A 12,116-nucleotide genomic window follows, 5' to 3' on the forward strand; every position below is an offset into this window, starting at 1 on the left:
TCTTGCTCGGAATTATAATACATTTAGTAGAGAATCATGACAAAGCATATTGCAGATATTGAGAAATATCTAACAACAAAAAACTTGATTTTTCTGCCTTTTTCGTTGTTTGTCCTTCCTCATACATCCAGTGTAATCGGATGAGCAAATTAAGCTGTTTGAAAATGAAGTAAGACTGAGAGGAATTTAGTGCTGCTGAAGACATGGGTAACCTATCTGCCTGATCGCAAGACGCCTGCAGCTGGCCAGCTGTGTCCTCAATAGTGTGTGAAAAATGATGTGGATATTTAATATGCATTGTAATTCAGCAGATTTAATTTCTTTCTCCTGTGGTCTCATATTCGTGAGTTGCAAAAAATTATGAGAACTGTTTTTTTATCAAGCACAAGATTTACATAAGCCTTGTTTGTTTATTTACGCATTGATTTTTATGGTTGCACAGCAGCTGAGATGTGTTTAATGGTCAGAAGACTTACAGATTTTGTTCTCTTTCATGTTGCAATGTTTGAAGTGTTTCATGGTTTCATATGAAATCCATCAAAGTTAACTTTTCTCTTGCTTTTTAGGAGCGTGCATCAGAGTTTTATCCACTGGGTAGATTTCTAGAACTATGCATCAACCCAAGTCTGTAAAACTAGTAGTCACTAGAGTAATCCCACATAGAGAGCATTCCTTTGGGCAAGCCTGATTTTGGGTAGTGTAGATGTTTCTCAGTTTGCAGTAGGCTGTTCACCAAGGCTCTGCAGCAGTCAAGTGAGTTGAAAGCAGAAGTGAATACACCCAAACTGCAGGATTTAACAAGCAGCATTAATTCTCACACAGAATCTGCAAGGGTTTGTTTACTTCCTCTGACATTTTCACCCACCTAGCTTTATTTTCTTAGTGTGACTGAGAGAGTTAAGTTTATTCACAGTAGGTTCTGAAACAGGTAACTTAGGGCTAATTGAACTGTATTTCCACTTTTGGACACTAAGCAGGACATATACTCCAGGTATATGTTTCTGGTGGTGTATATACCACCAGACATATACTCCCTGTATGTATTTATGGTGATGGATGAGAGGGAAAGGCATTTGTTTGGAATCCTTGATCAAATTATTCATAGTCTGTCATTTAATGAGTGACCTTGATCTAAGCTGGAACATAGAGAGGAAATCCTACAGGAGCAAAATACAGTACATATATTCCCTATATATGACATACAAAGCAACTACTTTCTAACAGAATTAAAATGCATCTAGGATTTATCAACACAATATTTTGTTGTGGAATCATCACTTATTATCTTATGAGGGGTATGTATAAATTTAATGCCAAATATCACAATCTAATATTATGTCTTTTTTTGTTGTTTTCTTTTTTTTTTTTTCCCTTTCTCCTTCTTCTCTTCTTTTTTTTTTTTTTTTGTTTCTTTTTTTTTTTTTTTTGTCCTACAGATGGGCCTCTTGGGCCACGAGGATTGGCTGAAGCTACAGAGATGTGTACTCAAGAATGCCTGGTTTTGGGTCACTCAGATAACTGTTGGATGCCTCCCAGCTTGGGCCAATACCAACAGCCAAAGTCTCCTCTCTCCACCTTCGCGTCTCAGAAAGAATGGGTTAAGAAGGACAAACTAGTTAATGGACACACGTTGACCAGGACCTGGAAAGAAGATACCAATAGAAACCAGTTCAGTGACCGAAAGCAGTATGGCTCCAGTGAGGGCCATTTCAACACTGGCAACCACATGACTGACATTCCTCTGGCCAACTTGAAGTCTTATAAACAGGCCTCAGGAGCTGTCGAGAGTCCAAAGGAGCACCAGCTATAAGAAATGGTTACTTTGGACCAATGACTTTAGCCTATTTAGACTTGCTAATACGATGTGTGTGTCAGAGCTTTATGTACTGGGTAGACCTCTAGAACTATGCTTCACGTAGCAGAGATATGCATATCTTTATGTTAGCACCGTGGAAGGTATGATGTCCTGCAACATGAAAGAGTGTTTCTACTAGTTGTGTGCTTTTGTTAAATAGATTCAAATCTGCAGAAATCTCTCCAGTTTGCAAATATCCTTTTTTTCTGTTTGTTTGTTTTTTGACCCTGGACTGCTGCTATGAACAGAAGATGCACTTGGAGAGTGATAGAGCAAGAAAGTTCAGTGGATTGCAATGATTGAAAAGCATATTCAGTTAGAAAATTGTGCTTTTGTTGTCACTGATCTATGCCTGGGACCATTATACTTGAGAACATACTGCAAACAAAACAACTGAAACTGTAAACATTAAACCTATTGTGCTATTAACAATGTTAGTGGACACTTGTAAGCCAATCAGTGTTCAAATACTTGTAAATAGAAACAATTATTACTTACAATTTTTGTGTACTTATAACGTTCACTTGAAAAGATACTGTAGCATATTTCTGTGTTTCACAGTTGCTTTTTACTTCCTTTCATTTGCTTCCTGTCATTTTGCTTTTATTTTCAGTGATGGTGTTTCTGTGTTAGTAATCTGTCTGACACACAATGTTCCAAGGAACTCAAGACACTTGTGTTAAAAGAGAAAAAAGGAGTGATGGAGTGGGAAGAAAGATTGGTCATAGAAAGGAAAAAAGAAAATATATTTCATTCTATGTAGTAGCAAATGGTGCCAGCATTCACGTAGAATTTCTTCTTTTTCTTCTCTCTCTTTTTTTTTTTTTTTTTTACTATTAAGAAATGAAAGGACTTGTGTAAGAGCTTAAGAATGTAGCTTTTTTTTTTTTTTTAATTCCACTATGTTTCATAAAACAGCAAAACTGCAAAACAAAGGAAGAATATTTAAATTCTAGTGGAGGGTAAGAGGGGAAGCCGTTTGTAATCCTTGATCAAATTAGCTGCAGTCTGTCATTAGCTGTAGCAGCTGACCTTCATCTCAGCTGGAATATACAGAGGAAGTTCTACAGAAGCAAAATACAATGATCATGTTTTTTTCCAGTTGGGCAGGTGTGTGTCTATACCTAAGACAGTTTGTATTGCTGAAACAGCAGCATTTGTGTTGATCTTCATCTGTGTTAACGTTGTAGTAACACAAGTGTTTTTAGACCATAGCCACAGAATATTTAATGTGTTGTGCCTTCATGATGTAACAGAGCATTCTCCTGGTAGGCTAGTTGGGGGAACTAAAGGGTTAAATCTCTAATTATTCCTGTTTAACTGTTTATTATCATAGTTGGTCAATGCCTGGCAGGTACCTGTATCATGTCACCTCAACCAAATCAGCAGAGTGACTCCTAATGTTAATAAGATCTAAGTTGCACGCAAAGCAAATCCAAATCCAAACATTTTAGGTGGTTTTTGTTAAGGCATGGCAGATGATCTACACAAATAAATAGCATGCAAAAAAAAAAAAAAAAGAAAAAAAAAAAGAAAAAAAAGAAAAAAAGTCCTTACAGAGAAACAAAAAAGTTACTTATGCCACAGTGAAATATCAGTCTTAAAGTAACAAATTTAGCTAATCTGAAGGTGACTTTATTCTTACCAAAACCACAAGGTTTTTTCTTCTTTATTCTTTTGTGGATCGTAGTTCACTTTTTATATAAATATTTTTTTTTTTTACCTTTTTTTTCCTTCACAGTATAAAAGGCATAAAAATGGGTTAGGGGTGCATTGCTTATTGCAGTACTTATGTCAGTTCATGAGGGGTGTTTGATGACTTTGACAGAACATATATCTAACCAGTTATCCTTGTTAATGCTTTGCCAGTTCAACGTTATTTAGTTATTCAGCTCTTGCAATAAATGTTCTGAATTCCTTATTGTGTTGTGTTAGTTCTTGGGCAGATGCCTAAGGGATTTTATTCCTGCTAATTTCTCTTTCTTTCTGTTGTTGTTGGTTGGCTCATTTCTTTGTTTCATTCTGAATTTCCAGTTAATTTTCTAAGCATATCATGGTCCATTTTGTTCATATAGATACATATGAGAATGGAATATACAACACATGATGAATCTTGAGGGCTATATGCTGTCATTCTTATGGTAAGTAAGAATTTACTCAAAATGAGTTATTTGAATTGGGTAAAGTTTTTACTTACCCAGCACAGGTGACAGAATCTAGCCCAGATTTGTTAAACATACTTAAGCACATGTAATAAGCATCCTTGCATGAGTTTTTGCAGCAGTACAGTGGTAGCATATAGAAAAGTCAGCACTTGCCACACCTCAGTGTTTCTTTTGAAAGTAGAATAAAGTTATATTGAAATACAGTAAACACATTGTTACAAGGAAAATTTGTGTGGTTACATAATCACTATTGTTGCAGCACAGTAAAAAAAAAAAAAAAAAAAAAGAAATAAAGAAAAAAGCCCTGAACAACCTGGAAAAAAATGTATCAATATAAGTAAACTGTTTTTTAACATGCTCAGTTTCAAAGCAGACATACCTTGAGTTCTATATTAAAACTAGAAATACAATAATTATCTGAAAACCTAAATCACACTATTTTAAATTATAAGTGCCTTTTAAACAGAACATATTTGAAAAATCATCTATCACAACAGAAAATAAATTATGTGACTGTCATTACTGAAAGAGAACTATATTCTGTTCTAACCCATTACTTTGTGCTGCCATCACATGTGCAGGAGGAGCACAAATATATATGATTTAGATATCTAGCAGGTGGAATATTAATATTTTGGGAGGAAGAAAGGAAAGACTATATTTTAATCCCATTTAAACCAAAGGAATATTTTCCAGATGTTTCCAAGGAATCTGGATTTGGCCCTAAACATGTAGTCAGTAAGTGCTCCTTCATTAAGAACCATTTGGTTTGCTCAGTCAGTAATATTAGTGCTGCTGTCTAAAACTTACAAATTTAACTAAAAATAATAATTAAAAAAAAAAAAGATTAAAAAAAGGAAAAAATCTGACATGAATTCAGTACTTATGCCAGATTAAGAGATTTAAAGAAAAAATTTAAATCCCACTGCACAGAATGAGAAGGCAGCTGAATGTAGGAAACTATTCAAGTTTACTATCTAGGAGGCTAAACATTACTTAAAATTATTGGTAAGTAGGCAGGATATGGATGCCTCTCTAATGCCAGTTCTGGCCTTCTTTTTCTTCAGATAGGAAGATTGGGTGCCATTTATTTATTTCTTTATTAATGCATACATTTGAAGGACTGCTAAAAAGATAAACCAAAGGGTTTTTTAATTGTCCTTTATTTTTACTGTCACTGACCAAAGTCCTTTGTCCAAGTACAAAATGGAAAACCTGCATAAATATAGTTATTTAGCCCTACTTAACCCTATGCTGTGCCAGCTCTTACTAGACGTTCAGCAGTCAGGACCCCCTTCCCAAGGAACTGTCTCAAGGCAGACAAAGAAATACACGGAGCAGAATTAAGGAGAATGCAGAAATACAAACCAATTCTAACAAATAGATAGGAAGAAAAATTCACATTACTTGCTTAATATAGTTATTGACTTTTAGGAAGGAATCATGATCAGAAAGAATCTTAAGAACTTGAATATGGAGTAAACTAAACTCTAAGGGAGAAACTCAGGAAGCTTTGGGTATATAAATGGCATAAAAGCCAGAGACACATATCTGTGAGAGGAAAAATCAAGAGTGGTGAAGACTGAAAACAAATACATAGGGAAAAGAGGATCACAACATTGATCAGAAGTGTAATCTTCAGATGTTTTGAACAGAGGCACACGTAGCTTTAACAAAAGACAATGAGAATCATGGGACATAGCAATAGGTGATGTCAGGAGATCCATGGGACTCATGACATGACAAAAGGCATGGGGTAGAGTCTAAGTAGCATCTGACACCTTAAAATAAGTTGCAAAAGTATTCCTACTGGCATGAGAGCTCATATGCAGTTCAGACAGAGTAAGTAATCTGTGATGACTGATTTCAAGTGACCACTAGCTATTTAGCTGATTCAGCTAGTAAAACTTCCTTATGGGGTGTATCCTTGCTACAAAGTAAAATAAGCAGGGAGAGTTCTCTACAGCACTTGTGGTCACATGTACCAATTCAGACAGTGAAAGCAACCAAATACTCAATGGCATTATCTCTGAATGTTCAGTTCTTTCCTGTTTAATACACTTCTTCAGCAGAACTATGTTCCAAAGTCTCTATTTTATTTAATATATATGCTTGCATTCCTTGCTACTGTGATGAAAAGCACCAAAATGGAAACCAATTCTAGAGCAGAGCAAGATGTTTTAGTATACTGAAAACAGGATACAGTGTCACCCAGGGGTGTAAATCAGCTCAGTGTATCATGTACAGTTAAGGTCTAACTCAATTAATATTAGTTTTATTCACTTTCACCACTGATCACCTCAGTGGACACATCCACCAAATATAATCACTCCATAATCCAAAACCATCTTTGACTTTTTTCCTCTTGTTCAAAAAAACACTGGCAGATGTGCCCTTGTAAAATTATGAAATATCCTTTTTCACACATTACTTGGTTCTTTTTTTTTTTTTTTTTTTTCCAGTTTGGCTTCTCTGAAATGTGGTAGCTTATGTAACACAGCTTCTTGTATCATAAACTGCTCTTCTCATGAGATCCCATTCTATACTTTGTTTTCAACCACTTGCACATAGTAAATGCATAACGCAGAGGGACAGAATCTGAGCCTTCAGGCTTCATTGAAACTCTTACAAAGCAAAATATTAGGGTCTGTCCCATAATTAGAAATAGCAAGTGCTTTATATACAGTGAACTAGCAAATGCTTGAAAAGAAATAAATTTGTAATTTCCAGATTTTCAAAACACAATGTAGTTTGTTGATAAACTGAAAGTAATGCTAATAAATACAAAATTAGGGAATATTTTTTGTTGGTTTTACATTGTTTGCTTAATTGATATAGACACATCACTTCACTGGAACTTACATGCTGATATGTATCCTCATCCTGACAAATGCTGTGCAGCTCTTTTGAAACACTGAGTGCACTTTATTTCTTTAGAGCACTGCAGTAAGCATCCTCTTCTAGGAGCAGCTCCATGTTTCACAGGACTAGGTCCATAATGAGGAGAGTATCACAGACATGCATTTCATATGCTAAGTTTTGAAGTAAGAATTGTTTAAATGCAGCGTCTCATGGCTCGAACTACAGCTTTAGGTTTATACTGCTACCTAAATTGTACAATAATGAAGGTATGTCGTTAAATACCAGAAAGTATTCAAATTCTTGCTGTGTGTTATGAAAAAAAAAGAACTGAATATCCCTCATTTTCAAAAATAAGTTGTTTATTTTTACCACAGCCATTCTTAAATCCACCTGTTGTGCCTAGGTATTGCAACACATTCTAATATTGCATGGCATGTAAATAGATATATTAATTACTCATAATAATATGATTATATACACACATATACATATATAAATTATATATATACTTAAATATTATCAAACACGTAATTACTCAGTATTATTTAATGGAATTTTGGGACTATGGATTTTGTTGTTTGATGTACTTTAAACTGTATGAAGCAGCATATTCTTAAGACTACCCTCATCAATGTTTTTTATTATTTATTCATTAAATAAATTGCTTTCTTTTGCTTGTTATATCCTGTTTGTACAACCATGTGATAATGTTAAAATGGGTAAGTACTGTATGGGAATTATAACTGTTTCTTTCTTGTCTAAATATATACTTATAACAATATTTATTAGTGATCTGAGTTTTAAGAACGTGTCTTTTTGTGTGCTTACTATCTCCTTACACATGGTACAAATTTAAAGGGAAGCTGAGATAACACTTTTTCATGTAACTCTGAATACACCAATGGTTTTTAAATGTCTTTTTGCCTTTATTCACACGTGAGATTACAACAAGAGTTGTACTTTAAATCAGCCATAAAATACATAATACAGTGCTTAGGGTTTACTTACTGTAGCTATCACAAGTGAACCTATATTTTTCATTTCTCAGGTAAAGATATATTAAGGCTCAGATGGGGGAGAGAGAGACTCTGCACTAAGAAAATAATATTTAGAATAGCTGTTTTAACAGAAGATGTGTCAGAAATCCTGTGCACTGGAGAGTGTGTTTTTTCAATGTTTCACAGTCTAGGGTCAACTAGAATGTGTGCCTCTTTGAGGAGCTCTAACTTTCATTGTTGATAAAACTGAGAACTACTTTTTGTAACCCTTAGTTACATCAAAGCCAATGGGAATTTTCTTGATTAGTTCAAAAAGCCAGAATTTCGCTGACATTTAAATGTGTATCTGTTAGAAGGAAACTTACTTTCTGCTTTTTTTCAATCATTAGAATATTCCATAGAAAGATTCTTTCCTCTCCTCTCCTCCCATCCCCTTCCTTTTCACCCATGTTATTGTCTTGGATGTTTTCTGGAGAGGTAAGTGCTGCAGTACCATGAAATGGTAGACCAAACTTGAGGAAGTTATGGGTTCCTAGTGCCTACCCAAATCAGACAGTTCAGTTAAGTTCCTTGGTTACATTTTAGGTACTGCCAGATGGGTGCTATTTCCACCAGCCATTTCCTAAGGCTGTCTTTTAGAATTTGCTTTTCCTCACATTGCTTGAGAACCCACCTGTACTCCTCAAAGATTTTGACATTAAGCTGAATCTGTTACTATGTTACATTTACCTGTACCACATCCTGCATAAGGTATATAGTTTTCAGTTTCTTTTCAGGTAGGGAAATGAAAATGTGATCTGTGTGGTCCTGCAGCTGTACAGACATTTTTGACATATGACATCTTGTCATATGGGTACTAACAGAAAAGAAGGCTGTTGACCTCATTGTGTTCAGAATAGAAAAGAGGAGAGAAAGTGCAGCAGAAAGACGGGAAAGGGAGTGGATAGCAGAAAGCTGCATGTGTTATGGAAGAACTAAACTATGGTAGCAATGAAAAGAATACATTTCAATTTAATGAGAAAAATTCCTGTGTGTTCTAGGTCTTTGTATCTTTGTGATACCATAAAAACTGATCCCCTTACCCGTATAGTTTTCTGTGCACACAGCATATATAACAGCATTTTCTTGTGAAAAAGGAGTACGCAAAATTATGGCAAGGCTGTACCACTCTTCTGCTGAATTTCCTCCATTTGATATTCACATTCCTTCTAAAAAAAAATCAGGTTTTGAAACTTTGCTCTTCTGTCTTCCAAATGAATATAAGGACCAGAAATAATACCACTCAGTGACTGAGCACTGAGTTTGACTAGTGATTTTTTTATATCAAATGCTTATAAAATCATTAGCTACAGATAACTTGTAAATAAACCCTAGGCTCACATGAATAGGGAATTATCTGTTACCAACTGCAAAGAGAAAAAAATAAAAATGACAGTGCACAAAGGATTATACTTCTAATAATTCAGACACTTTTACCCCTGAAAAGGGCACGGCTGATAAAGATACATGCTTAATGCCATAAAGAGATCAGTGGGTTTCTTTTCATGTGCAACATCCTGTACAAAGCTCCAAGTTGTGGAGATGTTTGTGTTTTCATCTGATATTTAAATTAATTAAAACTGAGATTTAAGAACTTCAGTCACATAAAATGAAAAATACAATATCACACTAATAGAAAAAAAATAATTAATTACCTTTTTCTATTACAAGTCATTATTTAATAATTATGTTACAAGCATTATCGCCGCCTTAGTAGTGGCTAAGGAGATTCTTTAAGGAGAGTATTCTACAGTTTTATATGTATTATGTTTTATTTTTTTTAAATTCAAGTTTATATATTGCTTTCTTTTTGGAAGAGAAAGCCTGAATCCTGTTTATAGTGTTTGTACTTCTGAATTATTATTTTTTTTTTTAAGAATATTTTCAGGAATATTGTTTACCACAGGGAACAGCATAGGCCTCTGCTTTTACTCCATGATCTTGTACTCCTAGGACACTTAAGCTATATTCAATAGGAAGATAAAGATCATGCATAATTACCGTCCACCATGTGGTTTTAAGCCCCCAAGAGAACAAAAAGTAAAGGAATCAGCCACATAAAGACATTGTTTTATTCACAGACACACACAAAAACACCTGTACTGTGTTATGAAAGCAAAATTAACACACACCAGCGCTACCTAGTTACTGATTATGACTGACTCAGCAACACATTGTTTACTTCTTTAGGAACCACACCAAATGAAGTTGTGAACAGTTATGCCTCATGGTGGGTCTAAATTTCATTCTGAAAATTACTTGAAACACAAAAAGCCTCTGAATCTATGGATTCTGAGGGTGATGCAGTTTTAAGCAAGACTCTAGCAGGACTCTAGGCGCTTAGTGGAGCAACCTTTTAAAATTACCTCAAGTTCCCTCAAGTATAAACAGCTATGTTTCAAGATGTCCAGAAAGAAACCTTTTACTCCCAAGTTTAGACACAGTAGCTCTCTGCTTTATGGAGAATCAGAGTGCAGAACCTATTCCAAACTTTGTCAGCTGTCAGCTACAAAGTCTCTGGATACTCTACCATGTCAAATTACCCATCACTAATATTGAAAATCGGAAAAACTGCAAGAAAAACAGCGCAAGAGAGATTGAAGCCAATATCTGCTTTTAACCCCTGGTTAAAAAGGAAAGCAAATTAATTTTGTTGAAGGATGAGGGAAAGACACATTCAAGATTTTTAGATTTTTTTTTTTTTTTTTGTGAAACTTGTAGCTGCAGGAAATTATATTGCTAATATGGCATTTTCTTTGGATGCCCTAATATGCATGGTTCAATTACCATGCTAAAGTCTAAAGTCAATAAACGTACAAGCAATAATTCTACACAAATACACATTCAGTTAATCTACGGTTCTTGTATGGGAAGTATAAAGAAATTGAATTTCTCTGCATTTCTAGAATATCAAATGCATGATTACTATTTATAATAAGGTTGCAGTCACAGGCTCTGGAATTCTTTAGTCCTGAACAATTGCATAATTACTAATTCAACTACATTAGCATTGGGAGTAGACATAGATTATTTTAAAAGGGATACTACTGATTTAATGACGCCTCAGTCTGTGCATTTCCGAAATTACAGAAATTCTGTTTAACACCCATTGGTGCTTTTAGGCATTTGAACCAACAAATCAACCAACTGCCAACTAAAAGTAGCAGTAAAAAATTAAAACAAGCACAAACAGGAATGAAATTGCATTTTTTACGATACACAGCAACCAAATATTTCCTAACTAGTTTCAAACAGTCTGGCTGGCTTTACTATGGACTCATAGCTGCTGAATCTATTGAATACCTAAAGCTGCCATTTCTGACAGTGGTTTTGTATTTTTAATGTTTATGGCATTGTGATTATGCTAGAATAAACATAACAATAGGCCATGGACACAGAGGAGCTATTCTGAATTCATTGCCCTTCTCTTGCATTTGCCACCTCATTTTCTTTCTGTGATAGGCAGCAGCTGATCAGATCCTGAGGTTGTGGAGCTGGTATTTTGCCAGCAGTAAATAGTTCGCAGTTCTGACTAGAGAAGAATTTGTAAAATTTTGTGAAACTTGCCTTTTTTTTTTCTCCTTGAAGGTGTCTTTATGCAGCAAAGGTCCCTGTATTAAAAACTCCCTTTGATTTCAGCAGGAGATGGATTAGCTCAAGCAGTAGTTTTCATGTCAGTGGTCATTACACCATATAAGGATAAAAGGATATGTCAGTCAGAGAAACTGTAAAATCCTTAAACTCATATGCCCCCAAGTAATCCTGCTGTGTAACCGACAATTACTTTATACAGAGGAGTAAAGGGGAACAAGGATCTTAACATAGAAAGATTTAGATTGCCTAAATTATAGCACATAGTTGCAGATCTACCACGCAGCACCCAACAGTAGATCCTCCCATTGGCACTGAAATTTATGCTTGACCTCCATCAGTTTTAATGGGGTTTTTAGTGCTTCCACAGTAGGGTCTGCACATGTTCAAAAACTCCTCACACATCTCTATTCAAGAAGGTGACAATGGACTTAAGCAAAGGCTGGCTTTATTAACATGCTCACTGGATAAAATCAGTTGGATTCTTATCCTCAAAACAGTACACCTGAGCCTGAGTTGCAAGTGAATGAGGACATCTTCATCTCTTCCTAAGAAGTTGAGAATGGTAAGAGCTAAATCACATTTGCCTTCCAGCCCACAAACATT

The 12,116-nt window shown here is 35.1% G+C and overlaps 1 protein-coding gene across 2 annotated transcripts in view; it reads left to right on the plus strand.

The window, feature by feature from the left end:
- Positions 1-3,763, plus strand: part of PCDH9 (protocadherin 9) — a 726,934-nt gene extending 723,171 nt beyond the window's left edge. For both annotated transcript variants that reach the window (XM_065678149.1, XM_065678148.1), the window contains one exon: positions 1,437-3,763. In XM_065678149.1, the coding sequence (XP_065534221.1) occupies positions 1,437-1,810 (374 nt within the window). In that variant the 3' untranslated portion in view covers positions 1,811-3,763. The remainder of the gene's footprint in view (positions 1-1,436) is intronic.
- The last annotated feature ends 8,353 nt before the right edge of the window (positions 3,764-12,116 follow it).

This window comes from Lathamus discolor, chromosome 4, assembly GCF_037157495.1.
Source record: "Lathamus discolor isolate bLatDis1 chromosome 4, bLatDis1.hap1, whole genome shotgun sequence".
Lineage (NCBI taxonomy): Eukaryota > Metazoa > Chordata > Aves > Psittaciformes > Psittacidae > Lathamus > Lathamus discolor.